The following is a 24,096-nucleotide window of genomic DNA, read 5'->3' on the forward strand; positions in this document are numbered from 1 at the left end:
GCCCCAAAGTAATTAGGTAATAGATAAAAATTTAAATAATGGAAAAGTTCATGTTTTTTTTACAATCTGCTGTAGAAAGGGAGCTTCAATGGTCTGGCTCACTTAAGATCAGAGTGGGCTGTAACTGGTCCGTGATGTAAAATGAGTTTGACATCCCTGGAATATGGGTTTAAGGCACTTTAGCTCTGGATTTACATTTCAGAAATTATCTCCATCTTTTTTTATTTCACAGTATGTGCTAAAACAGTCTACTTTTGGATAGTTCACCCTAAGAGCAAGGGGAATGCTAGTGAAGTCTTAAACTTAAAAGACAACACACAGCAAAATCTCCAGTGTTAAATTAACACTGGAGAGTGTCTATATGGGTCCACACCTCTGAGTGTTAAATACAACACTGTTGAGTGTTAAATTAAACATATAACACTGTCAAAAGTGTTAATTTAACACTCAACAGGTACAACAGTGTTGTATTTAACACTCAGAGGTGTGGACCCATATAGACACTCTCCAGTGTTAATTTAACACTGGAAAAGAATTGCATTTATCCACAACTGCTGCACTATCACCCCTGTAATTGGTGTAAATTTAAAACTTATTGAACCTCTGGCCATAGAAAATATGACATTCTTCCACAATGAAAACAGGCACTCAAACAACAAATGAAAACAAACAAATGCTCCCTATATTTTAGGGAGCAAGGAGCAGACGGCTGAGTTTATTAAACTGGTGACGCAAATCTTAAGGCTAGACCGTCCCATTTCACAGCCTCGCACTTCTCGGTCTTCGAAGGAACCACATTTCACGTGGCTTTATGCGCATAGCCAGTCTATGTAAGAAAGTATACGAACATAAGCATCTACAGCAGCTCTTTGTGGCTGTGCAAAACAATGATTCTGAGTTTTATGCCCTTGTACACAGTGGCAAATGGCTAATGTGTAAAACGTAATATTTCTTTGCTAATTAATACTATCTTCAAAAAACAAATCACCGATACAAATCCTAAAAGAAATAGAGGAACTGACAGAAATAACATTTTATATACAATTTGACAAAATAATAAAAATTTTAAAATGTGGTAGGAACTCCAAGAAAAGAAGAAAGTCATTATAATATTATTCTGGGTAAAAGATTGCTGTTTGAACTAAATTTCAAGACAAATGATCCAACAGTGACATGTTACAAATACAAATCTGTCACTAGGGGAAAAGTCAGGAGTTCAAATGTAACTTTTCCAAGCCTAAGCTGTGCTGCCACATTCTTTGTATGTAGAAGAAGTTTTCCCTTGGTAACCATCGCAAACAAGCCATACTTATTTAGTGTTTTTCGAGTGGTACTGTCACGAAAGTTAAAACTTAACATGCTAACCGAGGCCATTGCGCAACCTTTTGCACACAGTTTTTCAGAACTATGACAGCTTACATTCATCCATTTCCTTCTGCTCAACAAATTCAGGTTCGGGGTTGAGTTTAAGTTTGTCTCAGCTGTCAGTGTCTTAGGTGAGTACAGGTCACCAGAGAACTATTCTTGCTGACATTCACACTTATGGGCATTGCCAGTTAACCTTACAGACTTACAAGGTACAGGGAGAACATGTAGACTCCACACAAAACCAAGACCTTACTGATGTGAGGCAACAATGCTAACGTCTTCCATGGCACCACTATGCTGCACTTTATAGAGTTTATAGGGTTAATTCCATCATAAGTCCTATTGGTCTGACCGCTTCAGAGACTACAGACAGGCCTCTTTGTGCAGCAGTGTGGCGCTGGGGATGGCAGGTGACAAGCATTGATGATACCCATGATGCGTACATGCGTTACGATGCTTCTGGTGTTACACGCCAGGTGTAACAGGAGCAGGAGTCTCATTGACGCACTCGCTATCTGACCTCAAGTCCTCCAAGTTTCCACAGAAGCACAACTTCTGACACTCCTGTGTCATGACATGAACACGAGGTGCAGCAAGTCAGTGTGACTCTGTTTATCGATTTCCTCATCGTTTCTCTTACGTAAAGTCCTTGCAGAGAAAGACGAAACTGCCGGAGTAGGAAATTACTCAATAGAGAATTAAATAAACCGGACAAAAGGTCGAAGAATGCAGTGAATCACATGATGCACAACACATCATGTGGTTTTTACTGGGACTGTTTTATCACAATCACTATTTATCACTTTACTGTGGTGTCATTACCAATTCATCTCACAAGCATATTTGTTTGGGGGACCACATTTAGAAGCCTGGGGTATTCTCATGAGTTTTCTTTTTCAATGAAAAGGGTTGATGGGTCACACCGTAAACAAAGAGGTAGTGAAAGTGAAAATAAACACTGACTGGTTAATAGGTGTACAGAATGAAAGTACACCCACTACTAAGGTTTAATATGTTAAAGCATAATAAAAGTCATATATATTACACTGTGTCAGTATTCTATTAAACACAAATTAAGCCAAAATGCAAAGTATTTTAAAGCAGTGCATGAAAAGCTAAGCCCACACTTACTGTTTTCATAGGCCGGTAAGTAGCAGCTGAGTGCTGGTAATCAAATGCACTTGATTATGTGATCATCAGCTATTGCGAGCACGTCGATTAAAAGTTTTATTTGTTTACTGGCCGGTGTGTGGAAACTCAGTGTCACTGGGGAAAGACATCAGCAGCGATTGGAAGGGTTATAAGATCATTCATCATTCTACAGAAAGTGGAAAACATTCAAGACAGTTGCCCTCCCAGGAGAGGACGTCCCAATGAAGTCACCCCCGGGTCAGATTGTGCAATGCTCAGAGAAACTGCAAAAAACCCAGAGAGCCTGCAAACCCCAACTATCAGCACAGTGGTTGGAAGAGTGATGATTTGGGTTCGTTGTGCACAGGATCTGAGCACATTGCAGTCATTGAGTCAACCGTATGTGAGATGTGAGGCCATCTTTTTGCCAGAAGAAGCTTAGCTAGGTGTAGCTACAGGACAATGATCCAAAAACACAGCAGAAACTATAACAGAATGGCTGAAAAAGAAAAGAATAAAGGTGTTGCAACAGCCCAGTCAGTCCTGTGGCTAGACATTTAAAGAGCTGTGCTTAAATGAATGCCTGTAAAGCTCAATGAACTGAAACAACTTCGCAAAGAAGAGTGAGCCAAAATTCCTCTGCAATGACATGACAGACCGATAAATTTAAAAAGAAAACAATTACTCCAAATCATTGCTGCTAAAGGTGGTTCTACAAGCTACTGAATCACGGGAAGCGCTTCAATTTGGCGTTTCGGCTCAGATTTGTTTAATAAGTAAGGACACAGTAATATGTCATGTGTTGAGGCTCTAGTTAGCAAATACTAACAACTAAACTAAAGAAAGTGCAAACTTTCACCCAGGCTGCTCACTCTCTGGGTAGTATTTACTTTTAAGGAAGCAGAATTTATTTTGCTTTTTGTTTTGTTTTCAAACATACCATAATACGTTTTCAGTGTAGTCAAAATCAGATAAGGGTAGCATGACTGATGTTTGCTCTGATTACACAAACATTATGTAGGAGTAGGTAATGAATAACAGGTATTGATTTGTAGATAACTGGACATGAATACCTGGAACTTATTATACTACAGTATATTTCTAAGTATAGGCAGCTTCTTCTTTCTCTCAACGATACCTTCCATAAAGATGTAAGACACTTTGGGGTCAGCTTGAAAGAAAGCCAGATGAGAAATGCAAAAGTGAGGTCAGAGGTCAAATGTGACATGGTATTTGGATGCACTATAATGCCCTCATAGCTGCATGATTTCTTAATTGTTGTCAGTATTGACAAAGGCAGTGGAAGTTCAATGATAGTTTTTAAAATAAAAGACATTTTAGGAATGTTTGACCTTATTTGACCTCGAAGAAAAGGTCAGAGGTGCAAGGCAACGTGATAGTTAGAATCCCCGTATATATCTCTATGTTGCAAATGCAAGCAAAAACAGTAGGAAACTTCATTTAAATGGATCTATAATACTGTATTTTCACCTGGATCTTGATCTTGGTCAGAGTTGATTCAAGACTTTGTATTGTGTGCTATTGTGTTTACGCACAGAAAGCATGACACACGCACAAACGCTAGCAAAAACCTAAGCTTTTCATTAACCCCCTGCAGATTACTACAGTAGTTCAGATGGTGAATGTACATTTGAAGCACGTCAACACGATGAGTTTAGACTTCCTCTGTTAACATGTGCACAGACAAACATTAGAGGTCTTTGGCAGAGATACAAGCTTGGGTCAGTTTACTGTTTGATGTGAGGGATTTGGTAATTAAAAACCATACAAAGCATAAAAGAACTTGAGCAACCTGAGTGTGTGTTTGTGACTGGGAGAGAGGCTAATTCAGCACACAGCTCAGTGTGAGCCAGTATTGGAATGTAATGCCTGTAATGGAATGCTCACACAGACGCCAAAGCCTGCTGCACAATATTAATGGAGCCCGACGTGCGTCATAGCTCTCACAGCTGACAGTCTCTTTCACTGGGTGTGTGTGTGCTATGCTCATCCCTTTAATCTCTCTCTACTGTAGTGTCACACCAGTCTTGTGCTGATGTATGAGCCTCCAAATCAGAGTACTGGGTGGCGTCTCCATAGTGACGAGAACAATGGCAGCGCTGCACATTAACGTAATGCGCGGGGTGAGTGCTACGTGGAAGATTAGAGCTATGAATGGAGTGTGAGATAAAGAAGGCAATTAGTTATGTGGTGTTTTGGTTCCTCAGGCCTCATTGAAGATATAATAGCTCCTGGTCCTTTTTCGACTTTGTGGGGTGATTATGATGACGATGATTTTCAAAGCTAAAAAGTGAAGGCAGCTATTCAAGTTATTATAGTAGACATTTTGAGAAGTTGTGCACAAGTTGACATTTAAAGAGTAGTTCCTCATTAATGTGGCTATTGTGCCTCGTGGGTTGGCAAAAAACGGTTCACATTAAGCATAATAGATATTGTTTTTGGAGTCTGAGTGAAAATGAACATGGACATTACCCAACTGGAACAGCCATTTGGTTATTTTTTCAACTGGTCTCGAACCTACATGGATGAATACGTGTCGTCTGAGCCAGTCACTGGAGACATTCATCAGTGCAAGCTGGTGCAAGCGAATTTCAGTGTTCTTTGTACTGGAAAGTGTACCAAGAGTAATACAAAAGCCAAAAATGTATTGGTGAATGTAGGCGGATTAAAAGACAAAAATATTTGAGAACTTCCCTTTTCAGATGAACAATAGGGCACAAAGGCAGGTGCAACCATTGCATTATCCTACTAATAACAATCTTTCTACAGCTGTTAGCTGGTTTATCGTGTGGGTTGTTTTAAAGGTCAGACCTTTACCTTCTCCCATAATATGACTCAAAATCTTTACAGAAAACTAAGCTCCTTGTGTGTTCTTTATTAATCATTGAATGGAAAAAGAAAACGTTGATGTGCAAAGTAATATCTGGCAAAATCAGTGGACTGATTCCACAATTAGACCATTTATGGGAAATGATACAAAAAAGAGGAAACATCTGGTGAGCAGCAGTTCTCAGGGTGAGAATGCCTTGATGATGTCAGAGGTCAGAAGTGAAAGGCCAGACCGCTTCAGGCTGATAGGAAGGAAACAGTAGCTCTAATAACCAAGATATGCAGAATCCATCACTGAATGCACAACACCTCAAACCTTGAAGCAGATGGGCTACAGCAGCAGAAGACCACACTGATGGCATTCCTGTTAACTGAGGACAGGAAACTGAGCCTACAATTCACAAAGGTTCACCACAATGGAACAATAGTACATTGATTTCCAACATTTGGGTAGCTGAGTCAGAGTTTGGTATGAAAACACCATGAAATCATGGATCTATCCCGACTTTGATCTTCTTTCCTCCCAACTGTAAGGTGATACAGGTATTGTTGAACACGGTGATTGTCTTGTTTTTGTTATTTGCAGAAGTATATTGTGTATCACTGTGAAAGGGAAATTATACATTACATGCTTTTATTCCATCACACCTAAGTTATACTAAGTCATTATTGTTTGCCTGAGCAAATCATCACTTACAAAAGGGGTACAGAATTCTACTCGCCATCTTCTCCTCTTAAATGTCCCATATGAAACTGGTTTTGCACTGGCTCCCCAGTAAATTTATACCTTGGTACTCTTAGAACCAAATGAACATCATTTCACAATATCACAGTCTGAGGATTTGATGCTGACCATGTAAATCAGGGGTGTCCAACTCCAGGCCTCGAGGGCCGGTGCCCTGCAGGTTTTAGATCTCACCCTTGGTCAACACACCTGAATCACATGATTAGTTCGTTACCAGCCTCTGGAGAATTTCAAGACATGTTGAGGAGGTCATTTAGCCATTTAAATCAGCTGTGTTGGATCACGGACACATCTAAAACCTGCAGGACACCGGCCCTTGAAGCCTGGAGTTCGAGACCCCTCATGTAAATAGACTAGTTTGTGTATATCTTTTTAGCATTTCTATTATCATTTAGATCAGAAAACAACTTGGGGTTCAGTGTCTTGCTCAAGAATCCTTTGGCATGCAGACTGGAGCAGCCGGGGATCAAACTACCGGTACTAACTTTCCAATCATGGAAAGTTAATCCATGAGTCTAACAGGTAGTCCTGTTCTACCTCCTGAGCTACAGCAATACCCTTATGACCTCAGTGTACAAATCAGCCATATCAAATAGCACAAATATTCTCAAAATTGTTTCTTGAACATGGCAATATGTTGACTGAACTCAAGTGCCCTCCACAGTCAGCAGAGCTTAATCCCATAGATTACTCATGGAATGCGGAGCAACACGAGATAAGCATCATCTATGTAGCGCAAGTATGGGATGTTATCATGAAATATGCAGAACAAAATCCCAGACTGAAGTCTGAAAATCCCATTTTCCAGCACCTTGTTGAATTTATGCTACAAGAAATTAAAGCAGTTCTGACGGCACAAGGACATCCTATCTGGATACGACCAATACCAACACAACACAATGAATCTTGATTGTTCTGATAGATCAGTGCGTGTTTAAGGTGACACTTCTGTTAAGACATCTGTTCCTCCTTCATCACCTGTTTATACTTCTTCACCATTTTTGCTGCGGCTGCAGGCAGTAACTGAAAAATCCAACTGAAAAACTACAAGTTTAATGACATTTAGGTGTTGTTGTGAAATGTTGCTTCAAAACATACTTCTCTGTGTGTTATGCCTGTGACATGACACACAGAGAAGTAAACTATAAAACCCCCCTGCAACTTCTGTGCTGTCATGCTTCATGATTAACAACCTGTCCATGTTAACAAAAACAGACATGAGGGTTCCTTCCTCGCCTTTGTTATACACTTCCTCCTGTTCATTCTGGTCAAGTCGGTTTTTACAGCCTGGAATCATCATCACCATCAACAACATCTGACAAAGTCTCTCTTTTTTTTAAAGGAATGAAAATAAGATACTCCACCAGCGAATGGGATCAAATGCCTGGTTTGAGGTTTGACGAGGATCATTAAAACTTCAAAGAGCAATGTTATAACTCATTCAGGCTTGAGAAAGTGTCAACCATTATTGTGAGGTCGACAAAATGAGTTGATATTGGCTATACACTTCAGTGAAGCTATAAAAAGTAAACCAAATGAAAGAGACAAGACTATTAACCCTCTAACATCTAAAGCCTGATTATTCCCCGTTGCTGACAGACATGGACAGCAAGAGACACGATGGCCAAGCAGTCATTCCTGATGTACTTCTAAGAAGTCTACTTGAAATCTGGTGCCTGTGATTCAAGTGCAGTTGGTGCATTGTAATGTAAAATCTCTATGGATGAAGACTTGACTATTCTTAATTTATAATTTGATTATATATTACATATGGACAGCTTATGGAGAAGGGTTTAAATGATGTGATACATGATGTGGATGACATGTTGATAGAATGCTGACTTGTTGAAAAGTGGAAAGGGAGCGACAGTGGAGTTCACCAGGAATGGAAAAAGATCAAAATTTATTAATTCATTCACTTTAATTGATTTCAAATTCAATATTCAATTCATATTTCACAGCATCACATCACAACAACAATCACCTCAAGGTGAATGTAGAGACCCTACAATATTAAGAGAAAAACCTCACCAATCAAACCAAGCACTTTGCAAGAGTGGGAAAAAGAAACACCATATCAAAGAATAAAAATACAGAATGAAAAGTACAGGCTGAGGCTGAAATGGATACTTCTCGTTGTTTTAAACCAGGGGTCCCAACTCCAGGCCTCGAAACCCGGTGTCCTGCAGGTTTTAGATCTCACCCTGGGTCACCACATCTGAATCAAATTAGTTCATTACCAGGCCTCTGGAGAACTGCAAGACATGTTGAGGAGCTAATTTAGCCATTTGAATCAGCTGGTTTGGATCACGGACACATCTAAAAACTGCAGGACACTGGCCCCCGAGGCCTGGAGTTGGGGACCCCTGGTTTAAACACTTGGTTTTACTTTAGCATTTTGCATGCTTTAACTTCATTCGTCTCAGAGACTGGTTACCGGAGCACAAACAAAAGTAGCCCACAAACCAGTTATACTATATACTTTAGACACTTCTATCTGGCAGCAGATAAGACCATCTGCTATCTGCTAAGTCTGTAGCTGCCAGCAGACTGCCAGTACACTACCACTGCTGAACCAGTGGCACTCCACTGGGGGCAAGCAAGGCAGGCAGTGCTTGCCCGCTGAACTCTAAAAGCAGACAACTATTAAAACTCAAGTGAATGTGATCTCTCTCCTTTCATCTCAAACAGTGTTCTGTCATTAAGGAGATTGATGGTAGACTACCAGGCTAAACAGGCTGCTGCTGGCCCTGGTTTCACTGCTCTGAGATCAGTTACCATCTGGACATTTGTAGAAACAGAGCTAGCACAAGCAACTAGATGAACTTCAGTGATTTAACATTGTATGATTTTATATTCATCATAGGTGACAATCCTGTATTTTTGGAGAAAATTAAAACTGCCTTTTGTGAGAAATGTAAATAATTTCCAATGTGTGTAAGTTGAAATTATTGTTTTATTTGTTCCCCGATTGCAAAGACTTGGAAAACCAGTTAATAAAAATAAACACTGACTAACTTGTCCTGGACCTCCAGATTATTTTGCATTACGTTAGTTTTGAGTTAGTTAGTCATGAGTTTTTTTTCCCCAGAAGAAATCTGCAGTAGTTTCTTTTCTTTCTCAGTCAACATGTGCGTACTACTACTCAGGCTTATAAAATAAATTCAGCATATTGTTTTAAATTCCCAAAGCTAAGCTTGAAAAGTTTTTTGTTACTGTCTCTTTTTCCTGATTAAAGGCTGAATGATCTGTCCAGCCAACTCTGTTGTGCAGAGTCATGATGAGCACTTCCTGTGTTGTTTATTTACCTTGCACTGAGCTTCCAAGAGTTCCACAGATCCTCTGGTGTTCATGCTTGTCCTGCCAGAGAGCTGAAGTACTGGCAGTGACGCATGTGTACAGTTTCTCGCTCACGTACACATAATCAGGAGTGTGCTAATCTTTCAGCAAGGGGCGAGATCTTAAAGCTTTTACGCTGCCTTCATACCAATATTTCTTTGCTTTTCGTCATGTTCTGGGCTTTTTGTTTACACCAAACATTAAACTTTATAGTTTCTTATGGAGTGTTTTTTGCGACTTTAGTATCATTGACCTTTTGAGTATGAATTTCTCTTTAATAGTCAGAGATAAACTTCCTTCCCTCTTATCAGTAGCTCATCCTTAGAATGGGAAGTTACTTCTCATTTCATTAGTATGATTACACTTTTTCAGTATCATCTCCTTCCCCACCCACAACCGCCCGCCCTGCTGCTTCTACCCATGCAGATTCTTGGAAACCTTTTTGCTCCATGTACTTTGACTTTTGACAGCTGGCTTACTCAAGAAAATGCCTGTGTGTGTGTGTGCATGTGTGTGTTTCTGAGTAAGCAGGAGGTGACATTGGATATGTTCCTTGAAGTGCTTCTCCTACAATTCCTTGTAAATTTCAATCTGATTGTGTGGAAGGTCGCTGCTAAACGTGTCACATAGTATACAAGAGAGGAAAAATGTTTTGTCTTCCTGCCTTTCCGAAACTCCAGGACTGTTTACATCTCAAGATGTGACTGTGGATCAAACAATTAAAAAAATCAAGCCAACAGCAAAGTGCTAGAATCTACAGTTCCTCCCATGGCCTGCTGATACTGGAATCCAAAAGCAAGTAAGATCCCACCATGGTGTTTCAATTGGGTTGAGGTCTGGACTTTGACTAGGCCATTGTGTTCATTGGTGTGTTTGAGGTCATTGTCCTGTTGCATGAACCAGTTTGGCCAAGGTTTGGATGGCAGACAGATGGCCATTCCAGTTTTAATTAAGCCAAAACCAAAGTGCCTGAATCTGCAGTTCCTCTCATGGCCAGTCGATACTGGATCCAAAAGCGAGTAAATCCTCATAGACTCCCTTGTTAACAGGAATTTATGCTACCAAGTTAGTTTTCAGAGATGTTTAGCTCCAATAGAAATAGGATGCACTTTCTTTTTAACATGACTGTATGCAGAGTCAATAATAATGAGTTTGCCCTCCAAAAAGCCAAGTGTGTGTAGCCTGATGGCAGGGCTATTATGTGTAGACAGAGTACAGGTGTCTGTAAATTTAGAACAGAAAAGGAAGTGACAGCAGAATTCACCACAAAGAGGAAGACGAAAAACACCCATCAAAGATCAAAAATGCAACATGAGAGGTGGTTTTCATTATTTTTAACACCAAGTTTCACTTCACTCTAAAGAAGTTATTTGTGTAATATAATTCCTGTCTTCTCCACGTGCAGAGGCTGAACACACCAACCGCAGCCTGAACAAGGGTCACCAACAGCCTGCTGATGATTGTACAAAGCAGCTATGGACTGTAAAACCAGTGCTGGTATCTTTAAACTATCCAACTAGATGACAATAAATACCATTTAGAGACTGGTACTACTATGGTTTTGCCCTCTATGGACAGCTTCCCCCCTTTGTGCCTTTGTTTCACTATACATAACTGAACCTCTATCACCAATATACACATAACATTACAGTCATGGTCATTATTTCATTGTTTCGTTGTTGTTAATATTGTTGTTAACATGTGAATAATTCAAAGGCCATTTAAAACATGTAAAACGTAAGTACTTCCACATTTGGAGTAATATTTTTTTTGTTTTGTATCAGATGACATGCTGACCCAAATTGCAAAAAAGCAGACATGCTGTTCTGCTCAAACCTGCCTATGTGATATGTGATCATATCTCAGGATTCAGCTGTCGACAGCCGCTTAGTCACTGGCAGCTGAGATCCAAGTGCTCTTTACATGACTTGCAAAGAAGAAACACTACCTGGGTGTGTTGGTCGTTGTGATTTCCTTTGTAAACTGTCGAGATTTCCACAGTTCCTGTTTTCACGATCCAATGTCTGTAGACTTTTTCTACAGCTAAACTTAGTGATTATTGGTTGTGACACAGTTTTGGCCCACTCTTCTATCCACAGCTTTTTAAGGTCACGAGTTTTTAGTCAGGTTGAGGTCTGGACTTTGACTGAACCATTGCTCCATCTTGATTTTCTTTTTCAGCCATTCTGTTGCAGATTTTCTGCTGTGTTTGAGGTGCTCACACTCAGCAATAATCAATTGTAATCAATAGCTGATTATCAGCATCTGGCTGCTACTTATCCCTTTAAATCCCACGTAAGCAGTAAGTATTTTTCACAGGACTGCACTCAGTACTGTGGAAGCGTTGTTTTTTCATATGACTTTATGTATTCAGTTTTACTAACATGACATTACATATTGGGACTATTCTATTGACCAATGTGATCGTGCATGTATAAGCATGGAAAAACCCAAGGCATAAACACTTGTCTCTTTGGGGACTGGGAAAATACAGCAGAGAGAAGCATACTGCACCAGAGATGTACTGTTGAGATCAGTGAGGGACAGAGACACACATACACATACACAGGTACATGTAGATAGAAATTCCTTGATTTACCAGCGAGATTATTACTACATCCAGTGATAACAAATCACAATGCAGTACAGCCTGACTCAACACGTGTTGAGGCATTCATCAGACTTTTACTTACTCCTATCGATAAAGAGAAACCTATACAAACAATTTGTTGTAACAGGCTGGTTAAACCTGTTCATCAAGCCCCAAGTGAAGCAGCAAAGAAAACAATAAGTGGTTTTGTTTCACAAACCACCTGTTTCATTCTTTTCAAGCCGGTCGTGTCACTTCCTGGTAAGAGGAATTTGACTCTGGTGAATAAACGGTGCAAAGAAACCCTGTAAGTGCACAATATCAGAGTTAATGTCAAGACTGAGTATGTCTTTGTTTGGATACGACGGAGCCCTGAGATAAAAAAAAAACAAAAAAAACGACCTCCAGTGAAGATGACTACCGGTACAATTATATTGTTCTCCAGTTCAGACAGCAGCAGTCAGAGGTCGCACGTCATAAATGCTGCAGATGGTCACACAGTTGCTGTGAACATGTTGCAAAAATTTTATTAGACAAAGTCACTTGTGCAGCAGGCAGCAGCTGATGACGGATGTGTTTGTAGCAGCTGGACATCCAGTTCCTTTCAGGCTGAGCCCTCACGAGCAGCTCCCCGACAGTCAAAATGCCAAATGTCCAACCATATGCTACACGTGTAAATGTGAGTGACCCCAGATGGTGTAAATCTGCACATGAAGCGAGCCGCAAATCCACGCATTTCCCCTTTTTCTGTTTTCTTTCTGTCTGGTTTGACTGGACGGGTGGAGGCGGGCAGCAGGCTCTGGCTTCTCTTTTTCAGTTTCGTCGCTTGACTCCCACATAGCCCTTCCTGTCAAACATCAGAGCCCTATCCCGTCTTATGTTTATGAATAATCGACCAGCAGGAGGTTGATCAGGGCCCGATGCAGTCATCGTTGACATCATCGCTGTGCATCACACCATTACGATGGGGTGCTAATGCATCATCATCAGTTAGTGGAAGAGGGTGAAGCATCTTAGTGTCAATGATTCTGTGATTAAGACGTTTGTTTTTCACTTCTAGTTTAGTATATGAATATTGAAATGCTAGAACGTGAGTGTGCAGCCACTAAATGTTGCTTAATTCCAAGGCAATGCGACAGATCTAGAGACGTTCATTCTCCATCCTGATGGCCTGAAGGTGTTTTCTGAATCTCTGAGAGTTTAACCTCAAAGTTTAAGCTGTAATCTTGAATCAAAGAGATCTAAATAAAAAAATTAGTCATCTACAGAAATGTAAACAGTATAGAGGGGGTTAAAAAACACATCCTGCGGTTTAACAAGAAGTCAGACCACAAAAGAAAATGTTTAGGAAGTGAACTTTATTTAAATAAATAGCCACATAAATAAACAACTTTCTTCAACTAACATTTCTTCTCCTTCCTTCCTCCCTCCTTCTGTTCCTCTTTATAACCTCACACACACACACACACACACACACACACATCCACACGCATGCATCCATACACACAAAGACGTGCTCATGCTCACACAGTCAAGTAACAAATCAGGAAAAAAAAAAAAAAACATGAAATACTTCTTATCCAAAGTTTATCACAAGGGTAATTTTACAGGTTTGCATCGAAAGTCTTAGTGTTTCAAAAGATTTGTGATTTTTTTTCCCATCATGAGAAAAAAACGAAAGAAAAAAAATCAGCAATAAGAAATATGAGTAAAGTGCAAATCTCGCTTGTTTAGATAGCAAGTTCAAAGGTCAAAGAAAATATCAAAGGGGACGTCTGAGGAAATGTCCTGTAATGGAGCCATCGATCGTTTTTTCTTCAATGTGGGGATCAGAGAGGAGGGGCTGGGGGTGGGGCAATCTGACTGCAGTTTGTTCAGGCAAAGGCACAGGTGTTGAAGTGAGTGCAATAAACCGAAGGGGGGGGGGAGGGGGGGGGAGGGGGGGTCAATATAATTTCAAAAAAAGAGCCGGGCTCGAAAAGACACAGCTCTCACCTACAAGATGTTTCACAGACATGAGACAGCTAACTACACTCACATTAATACACATCTGTTACAGCTTTCAAACACCTTAACTCGACTGCCTGCACATGCAATTCAGTGCAGGACATCTGTGTCTATTTCAAGCTACTACTGAGCAACTGAAGAAAGTTCCACTTCCTGCACATTATGGTATTGCTATGTTCTGATTGTTTTCTTCTTCTTCTTCTTTTTTCTTTCTTTCTTTCTTTCTTTTTGTTTTTTTTAGAAAAGTACAAAACAAACACTACCATGGTCCTCATAGTAACAGCTAGAGATACCCACAATACACGTAGCATTAGGATTTGGTGGCAGCGGGAGTTTTTCTTTTCTTTTCTTTTGTCTCACAGCAAAAGGCTAAGGAGATCGTGTGAAATTGGTTCGCTACACCACCACGCTACATCTTGGAGACAGCATTCAAAGAGGAAAGTCAGTAGTGTGTCTTTTGACAGATCCTCTATTTCTTGTGCTGTTGAGTCTTTGGTAAAACCCAAATTCTTCCTTTCGGATCTACAAGCATGCTGTGTGAATAAAAAAAGCAAAAAAACAAAAAAAACAAAACAAAACAGCATTTTGAAATGCCTCGAGCCTCTTCTCTAAGTCACTACAGTATCATAAGAAGTACCTCTTCTAGTCAGCTAGCTAGCACGGCAAGATGAAACACACACACACAAAAAAAAGAAAGACGAACACAAAACCTCAGGCAAGTACACGTGGAGTTTTTGACCATCCTATGTTAAGCCTCATTTCCATTGGTTTCTTTCATGTAAAATATTGCACTGTTCCCACAGTCTTTGTTCCGTACGAAAAACCCTCTTTCTCTGATATTCAACTTGCTCATTAGCATTTAAAGGTTTTTCTTAACCTTTCCAAATTGTTGCCTGAGGAGGTAGTAATAGCATCTAAAAAGAAAGGTGCTTATCAGACAAAGGAGAGGGAGGGGTATGGATCCACACATGTAGGGTGCTACCAGGCTGACTGATGTACCTGCTGTGCTTTAACTCAACCAGCGAAACACCGTCTTCGCTCAGTTTTGGCTGATGAGGGTGTAGCAGTCTTTTTGCAGCTTGAGGTAAAAGCAGCGTTTTGCGTCACTAAAATTAACAATCTTGCACAGAAAAAACAAACGGGGAAAAAAAAAATCACAGTTTCAGTAAAAATAAAAATCGTCTCCTTCGGTGTGAGTAAGCTTAGGTTACTATACTGCGTGTTCACTGCACTGCTACAGAGAAATGTCTCTTCAGGAAGGTGAACAAAGTGGGGAGACTGAAAATAATATGAATTTTGGTCTTCTGTCCAGGCAAGTGAAAAACACTGAGAGCGCTTACACAAGTGGCAAAAAAAAAAAAAAAACAAACAGGAAAAAATGGAAGAGCGAACTTTCCTGTTAAAAAAAAGATCAAAAAGTAAATCTAGACAGCATAAAAATATGAGAGTGACTCAGCAACGTCAGCTATTCAAGTGAGTCCATCGGAGCCGAGGAGAGTCTGTCAGTCTGTTATTGCTTCTCTGGCTGTTACGAATCGAACACTTCATCCAGAGTTTGGTTTATTGCTTAGTCTTTAGCTTATACGATTAGAAAAAACACATACACACAGCGAACACGTGTGCAGACACATTCTCACGTGTACCCCATAAAGACAAATTCGTCACTTGCGTCTGCTTTTTTTGTTGTTCTTCACTTCTGCTCTCTTTTCTTCTGCGCTCAGCATCAAGTCTTTTTTGGCTCTTCCACCAAGAGAACATTCGCCGGTCTCGCTTGCCCGATGATTTACTTCACCATCACACAGCTGCTGAGCTGCTGCTGCTGCTGCTGCTGTCCAGACATACCCAGCTCCTGCATGTCGAGGTCTGTGCCAGAGACCGAGCCCATCCTCCACATGGCTGATTTGGACAGGATGGGGAAATTGCCTTGTGCTGCAGACTGTTGACGGAGGCCAGTGTGGTGGTTAGGGTGGGGTTGCTGGCTGATGTGTAGACGTGCCTCGAGAAGGTAGGCAGCAGAGGCCACGGGGGACAGAGAAGAGGAGTAGCAGGGTGAGGATGAGCAGCCTGTGGCGGAGGTCTCGAGGGTCTGTTGCCAGGGACCCTGCTGCAGACCCACTGAAGCCTGCTGAGCAGGCAGGACGGGTTGAGCAGGGTTGTCAAACATGGAGGAGGAAGCAAACACGGTAGTAGGCGGAGGAGATGGTGACTGTTGGTGTGCCAAGAAGAGCAGGGGCTTCTGTTGAGGTCCTGTCTGAGGGGCTTGGACCTGAGGCTGTGGTTGGTGCTTAATCTGCAGCATTCTGGGAAATGAGATGAGATTTGTTATCAACAGCTCGACTTGGGGTTCAATTGTTTGTAGTTTATGAAATTAACAATCCCATAATGCTTTGTGCTCCTGCAATAATGTGACTCACCTTTGCTGGTGCAGCACCTCCTCCAGCATGCTGCGGTGCTCAGAGAGAGCTGGACCCAGTGACCCCCGGCTACCGCGGTTACAGGAGGGTGATGGGGCAGCCTGCCTCGTCAGACCCTTGATCTTATTCAATCCCAGAAGTCCTTTAGTGCGCGTGTTTTTCCTCAGCTGCTGGCGGAAAGCTTTGAGGCCTGCGTGAAGGCATGGGAAACTGTTATGCAATGCAGCGTTGATCCTACTACATGGTACGTGTGAGAAAACCTGAATACCAGCTTAGGCAGGTGGCATACAGGAAATGATTTCACGATCATGCGTGTGTACCTTGTGTGAGGGAGGTGTCAGAGGCTCTGCGACCCTCCTGGAAGCTGGCAGGGGGCAGGCTGCCCTGGGCCTGGGGCAGGAGGTGGGAAGAGAGAGCCAGGGGAGCTCCAGCAGACAGCAGAGCTCCTCCCTCAGCCCCCGAGGCCCGAAGTGTTGCCACCCCACCTACAGCAGCTTGCAAAGTGGGGGCAGGACTGGAAGAAGACTTCAGGCAGCTGTCAGAGGAGGCACCGTCTGAGGGGCTGACCACGATACCTAAAGAAACAGGAGAGGTCAAGACTCTGCATCGCTACAAGAATGAAGAACATGCGTGCGCATGTATATTATACTAACATGGAGGGTTGCACTGGTGGAAACGGGCGGAGACCTCAGCCAGAGTGTGTCTGCGAGAGGTGGTGGTTGGAGGGAGCAGGGGCCCAAGAGTTTGCGTCGCCTCCTCCTCCTCCAGGTCTCTGGGTCGCACCTCTTCGCTGATGCTTGTCTCCAGCAGGCTGTTGGGTGAAATGGAGCGGTTCCAGAGCAATCTGTTCAGACTGGCCTCCACTGGAAACACTACACGCTGAAAAGGAAGGAGGTTGACTGTTAGCCACTGACTGCTAGCAGGGCAGGGTGCAGCTTTTGCATTTGGTCTATTAATATAGATGCAAGAGAGCGTGCTATTTAAGAAATTTACCTGAAACAATCCAGCTTGGTCACACTCTACCTCTGAGTACACAGGGGGGGTGTTTTTGGTTGGAAGTGAAAACGCTGTTGTTCTAAAACTCTCAGTGGACTCCATGATCACCTAGAAGGAAGCAGAAAGCACAGAGATTATTAAACTTCATGCAAATAAGAATGGAGATTGATAGTCAGCTACATGCAGCTATAGTGCTGACCTCTGGGCTTGTGGAGTCGGAGGTGCTCCTTGGTCTCTGGCTCCATGTTCCACACTGGCGGCTCAGCTGCTGTGCACGATGCTCCCGCACTCGCTCCAGCAGCAGGTAGTAGATGGCAGAGAAGTGGTTGTAGCTGCTGCTCTGCAGAGACTGAAGATAAGGTCAGAAGATTAGTCATTTTGCCATTTTGTTTACTTTCTGTGGCTTGTAATGACAGTTTATAACCAGTGCTCTCTCTTTATAGCTTTCTTTAGCACCTCTTTAAAACTTTTAAGGGAAAGACAAATATAGCTGCATATATCTGCATTTATATATTTGGAGATGACAGAGTGAGAAATCTATATTTAAATACAGAATAAGGTCTTTGAAGGAATACAATGTAGGTTCAACTTAAGAGAGAATGAAAACTTAGCTGCAGCCTACCCGCTGCCTGTAAAGCCGTAAACTGAGTATTTTTACTGTGACTGCAATACTTTCATAAAACCACTAAACACATTTTGATTCTTGTTCAGTCACCTCGATAGTCCTCTGACGGTCGATGCCCAGTGTGTTCATGATGCCCAGCACGGGTTCGCTGTAGTCGCCCAGGTTGGAATTGTACTCCGTGAGGGGATGGCTGAGGATCTGGTGGGCAGCTGACGGATCCGCCATCATCCAGCGGTGTTGCTTGATCTGAGCAATGCTGATCCTTTTGGCTGGATCCACCACCAGCATTTTACGGATCAGATTCTCACAGTCTAAAGTACGCAAACAGTGAATGAGTCTCTGTATGTAGTTTACACCGTTTTAGTAATTTGCGGTAACTGTTGTTGGGATAATTTATACCTTGTGACATAAAGAAAGGGATTCTGAATCGTCCCTCGGTGACTCTCTGCCGGAGCGCGGGAAGGCTGGCTCCGTCGAATGGAAGAGAGCCGCAGACGAGGACATAAAGCACGACACCGAGACTCTGCGAAGCAAAGAGCAAAAAGGAGAATGTAATCACGATTATGTAAATGTCATCGCTTCCTCTGTCAGTAATGCCGTATTACATTCCCGGAGCTTACCCAAATATCCAGCTGAGGCCCCTCATACTCCTTCCCTTCAAACACTTCAGGGGCAGCATAAGGCGGGCTGCCACACCATGTAGACAGAGGCTCCCCTGCATTGTAGAAGTTTCCAAATCCAAAGTCTGCACACAGACACAAGTGTAGAACAACTTTTTTTAATCAAACTTGTTTGCTTTCCATTCCAGCTTGAAGCGCTGCAGGCCCTATAGCGCAGATTTAGTACTGTTCATGGTGTGTTACGTAATTTATCATCATGAGATATTCATCAACACTTCAAAGTAAGCTCGGGTTAACATATCTTCTCATACAAAAGACTGACTGTTTTCCTGTTTCTGATAATTTGGCTCTACAGTTTCTTCATGTAAAAGCGTGTGATTGTGTGCTGAGCTCATTTCCTCTGGTTGATGCTTGTCTTAGTAAAATGGGTGAATAATTAACATTTAATTAGCACATAGATGGCACAACAATGATTTAATTAGAATCCCAGAGCACCAAATACGTTCTTCAGGCGTAAACTGAACAGAATACAGAAACAGCAAGTAGGTACAGAAGGACGTTGTTGCATTAAAAACCATTAACACTGCATCTTATCACCAGCCAACACTAAGAATATGATCGACCTACCGGCCAGTTTGATATTCATGTTGGCATCCAGCAACAGGTTCTCAGTTTTTAGGTCACGGTGAACGATGTGGTGCCGATGGCAGTAGTCCACCGCGGCAAGGATCTGCCAGAACTTCTTTCGTGCTTCATCTTCACTCAAGCGGCCATTTGAGGTTAGGTGGTCTGCAGGGAGAGAGGATCCAGACTATCAGGATCAGACTCTTAGGAGGGTCTATTATGAGGTTACTTCCTTTTTCCATGCTTTTATTTTGCCAGTGGCCTTTTAATTGTCATGGAGGGTTAAAATTAACCTCTGTGTTTCTGGGTGTGCTATGTACCTTTGTGAATGCAAATGAAAAGGCTTAAGGCTTCACTCACCAAACATCTCTCCATTCTTTGCATACTCTGTCACAATATACAGCATGTCTTTGGTCTCCATGACCTAAGAGAGAAAAAGAGAAAAAAACAATGAGTGTAACTGTGTCATGGATAACCATATTTCAAAGTTCAAGTTGTTCTCAGTGTTTCATTGTAGCACATTCCAGCATTTATAACCACCACATTCCTCATTTGCAAATGTCTCCATACACATAAAATTAAAAAAACACCAACACCCTGTTTTCCATTATATGCCCTGTTGCATAAGTAAACCGTCAGTGACTTCCCGTGCGCATTTTCCTCATGTCTTAAAACCCGTTTACACACGTCAATACAGACCCAAAAAGGAATGCGTAACATTCAGACTCAAACCAGCTGATCCAATGCTTGGGAATGTTTTTCTTGAGGCTGATACCAGCTGGCAGTGGATGCTAGTGTTGAATTTCAAGCTTCCCCCTATCTCTTTATATCTATGAAAACAGAGCGGGGCACATTCACATGGGCTGTTCACATGGTGTATCAGAAACACTCAAAGTGCAATCACTCAGAGCTCAATGCACTTTGTGGGACGGAAAGACGTAATTCCCGGTTCTTTCCTGGAGCTCACACAAGGCCTCCGTTTCCCATGAGAGCCCTCAGGGACAGAGCAGTTGAGCTAAAAAGGTTGCACAACAAAGCAATTATCGTCAGATGACAAAGTCCTGTCTGGATAAAGCTGCTGGCCAACTCCTAAATTGAATGTCACCAAATTCCAGTGAATGGCGGAGCTTAATTCTTTTCAGCCACCGGGTCCTTTAGAAAACCAGACAACGGTGATTCAATACACCAAGGTCCCCAAGCGGGCACAAGTCTTTATCTGCGAGATAGGGCAGCTCCCTGTCACCTTGAGGTGCAGCTGACGTCACTGTTGCGAAGAACAGCCATGGCGCGTCAAGGGCCCCTAGTCACCCCCGAATAAAGATAAACCCTTTAACATCCATATTGGACTCCTCGTTTTCCATAAGGTCAATTTAAGGTTGCTAAAAGCTGCATAATGGGAGCATAAAATTAAAAAAAGAAAAAAAAATCCATGAGATTCCAGTGGAATTTAAAGCGATAAGACGGGCGGTTTATGCAAACAAACAATGAGCGGGAGAGAGACTTCAATGACCTTTCAGTTTAGAGGAATTGTTTTGGTTCCCGTGAGACAAAAACAAAGTGGAAGCAGCAGCTGATTTATCGTGAGGTCTCCCAAAAAACTGCAGGGATACTAGAGGATGTAATCTACAGATCACAAGATGGTCTTATGTCAGTACCCTCCCTTTGTGCAGGAAGGAGAAAGAGGAGGTGACGAGGGTTGCTAACAACCATCTGACTAACATCACCTTGAACAACCCAAGGCCAGGAAGAAATTAACAAGGGACAGAGGACAGACAGCACAGCAGTGATACAACACCACAAACCTACAGATTATCATCTCGCTCTATCACAAAACAAAGACTGTCAGATCAAAAATGGTCTTTTAAATAAAATTGGGTTTTTTTATTATCATTCTATCTTTTAAATTAATGAATTCCATCTCATGTTTTTTCCACATAATCTAACTGAAGTGTTAGGCTTCATTCATGGTTAATCTGTCTTTACACTCACTTGACGCATCTGAATAATGTATAAAGCATGAATGCCTTTAAACTATTTTGCATATTGGTGTGTGTCAGAAGAGACGATCATGTACTGGGGATTTCAATTTCTATTTTATTTGTGCTTACACATCTTAAGTGATGCATTTTTCTTTCTGCATTATGGTTAATTTGTTGAGTGGTTGGATGTTTCTTTTTCTTTTTAACATATGAAAAATTTTGATATCCTCTTTGAATTGTTTGTACCATCAGTGTGAAGCATTAAAAATGTCTGTGTGGTCTTGTGAGATGAATAGAAGGAGGTTTCAGATACAAACGAATCCTGAAAAGTAGCAAACAACAGAGAACAAAGCAAAAGGCAGAAAAAAATCCAGAATGAAAAAAAAAGAGAAAGGGCATTGTGTGTCTGTTTGCATGGGTGTGTGTTTGTGTGTTTGTTGCCAGACGCGTGCCGCGGTGCTTGCGAGGTCAGCTGAGGGGGGAAAAGCGGATTCTTTCGACTAAGTCTTCAATTTGATTAGCAGTAAAGCAGCGCTTTGCTGTGGGGTAGCCTTCACGTGACATGCACACACATTGCAGTGGTTTAAACAGGTGCTAATTAGGCTTAAAGTCCAGACCTGTGGATGTTTTGGTAATTAGTCGCCTGCCTGCTCTGTTTCCCATATCTCTGCCATCACCTCTTCCTTCAAACAACTGAAGAAATCTTAGAAATGCAATGCTCTTAGCAGCGGCTGGTACCGATGACTGTTCTCTCTCTAACAAGCACACATACGCATACAGGGAGATCAAAGGGGATTGCACTAATGCTGTTCTGCAGTACTTATGACTCAGTATACTCTGAGAATCGGCAAGCTGGTTAAAACCAGGCAACAAATGGTCCTTAAAGGCAGTGCTCTGCAGCGCACCAGTGCTGTTTAAGGGAAAATATTTTTTTCCTCAATTTGCAAAGGCTTCCTTCCACACCAGAGCATTTTACTCAAATGCTCATGCATGCATTTAGACCAGCTCCCTGCAGACCAGCATACAGTCTGGCTACCGTGAGGGCGTAACACAGGTTGAATTACACACGCAGCATTCTGCACTGCACACAACGACATTTCAGAGAGCAGAGAGAGGTTAGCCACAATACACACCTGGTAGAGCTTGATGATATGAGGGTGGTTCAACAGCTTCATTATCTGCACTTCTCTGTAGATCTTTTCGAGGTTGGAAGGATTCAACCTGGTTTTATCGATAATCTTGATTGCCACCTTAAAAATGGGGGGGGAATCGTGGTTAAAAATTGCAAATTTCAAAAGAAAGGCCAGAAAAAAAGCTGCAAGTAGAAATTAATAATATTAACAATGATATTAAAGCAGCTGACCTGTGTTTTAGTGACTTTGTGCCTGGCCAGTTTCACCACTGCAAAGTTCCCTTTCCCCAGGGTCCGGATGATTTCATAGAAGCCGACCTGCAGCGGCCTCCCCTGGGCAGGGCTCGACTGAGCTCCCCGGTTGGTTTCTGTCATGATTACCATGGCGTACCAACAGACTGGGGTTACAGCACTGTGATAAACGAACCTGCAGAGACAGCGGTGCACATTACTCATTTTATTGCATTTGTGTAAAAATTCACTTGCTAGAAGCTTTTGTTCCGCGTGTAACGAGCATTTGGTCCTGACTGTTTGAAAACACAGACGAATTAAAATTATTATATGATCACTTTATCGAAACATTGTTGGTGTAATAAACGAGTTAAGCTGGAAATACGACTACAATCTCGTTACAGGTGTACAAATACGTGTAATATATATAAACAAGCCCGCTGATATTCATTCATTGGGTACAAAGAGATCTACACAAATAGGTTTCACTAACCTATAAGAAAAAGCGACACTTTCACGACCATTAAGAAAAAGAGGCTGAATAATACGTAAAAAAATAGTATATATATACATGTAGAAAACTAAAAAAAAGAGAGAGAGAGGCAGAGAGAAAGAGACTTTGGCTGAGTTGTAAAATTACCAGTTTTTCTATTAAGTGACAATGAGCCAGTAAAATGTGAGTTATCGAGAGTAATTCTTACCTTACAACGATAATAACCACCTTCTCTCACACTTCAGGCAGCTCTCGGACGAAACGTCAACCATTCCACAAACAGAGCTCCGGATAAACAACGAGACAAAAAGGAAAAACTGCGGGCAACACGCGCGGGGTAACTTTTTCCTTTGACTTTCTACAACAAGTCTTGAGGCCGGGACCAGGCTGCGGCCGGTGTGTGTGCCTGTAAGCTCCGCCGGAATGCAGAGCTGAGGGCTTCGGCACTCACAGGGGGAACTCCTCCTCCTCCTCCTCCCTCCTCTCCTCGCCACCATAACAAATTGATACCCACCTTATTAACGTCACACCCGCGTCAGAGCTTCGAGCTGGGTGCAAGGCAAGGCCGGACCCGAGCGCAAGGAAAGGGTTGCTGGGCAACCGCGCGGCTCGGGCGCACGGTGACGCGAGTGCTGATGGAGGGGTTGCTTGGAGATGGGGACGGTGACGTCAGTCGTAAAGATGTGTCACCATGTGATGTTTCCCTCTGCCGGGCTCGTAGCTCGCGGGCTCTCTCCACAGAGCGGCTGCGCGCGCGGCTCCGACAGGAACAGAAACAGAAAGCAACTGGTGTTCGTCAGCCGCGCGGTCTCTGCTGCTCACGGAGCACTTTAGACTCTGCTGGGCTCGGAAAATACAAACACAGAGCCAATAAGTGCGCCATTACAGTAATTATTGTAAATTCAAATAATGCAGTCAGACTTTGAATGCGTTATTTTAATTTACAGTAATT

General features: G+C 42.2%; 1 protein-coding gene across 1 annotated transcript; it reads right to left on the reverse strand.

Moving 5' to 3' along the window:
• Positions 1-13,364: 13,364 nt before the first annotated feature.
• On the reverse strand, positions 13,365-23,690 carry sik1 (salt-inducible kinase 1). The gene is made up of 14 exons (XM_085433717.1): positions 23,353-23,690; positions 22,652-22,847; positions 22,422-22,538; positions 19,670-19,733; positions 19,313-19,474; positions 18,686-18,810; positions 18,465-18,588; positions 18,156-18,376; positions 17,640-17,789; positions 17,438-17,548; positions 17,098-17,323; positions 16,765-17,019; positions 16,445-16,634; positions 13,365-16,330 (listed from the first exon to the last, which is right to left on the reverse strand). The coding sequence occupies exons 2-14, from the start codon at positions 22,802-22,804 to the stop codon at positions 15,814-15,816; spliced, it is 2,415 nt and encodes an 804-aa protein (XP_085289843.1). The 5' UTR covers positions 22,805-22,847; positions 23,353-23,690; the 3' UTR covers positions 13,365-15,813.
• Between the last annotated feature and the right edge of the window lie 406 nt (positions 23,691-24,096).

The sequence above is a fragment of the Copadichromis virginalis genome, linkage group LG16 (assembly GCF_057382275.1).
Source record: "Copadichromis virginalis isolate Kocher_CV1m ecotype Utaka linkage group LG16, C_Virginalis_male_GT1.1, whole genome shotgun sequence".
NCBI classification, from domain to species: domain Eukaryota; kingdom Metazoa; phylum Chordata; class Actinopteri; order Cichliformes; family Cichlidae; genus Copadichromis; species Copadichromis virginalis.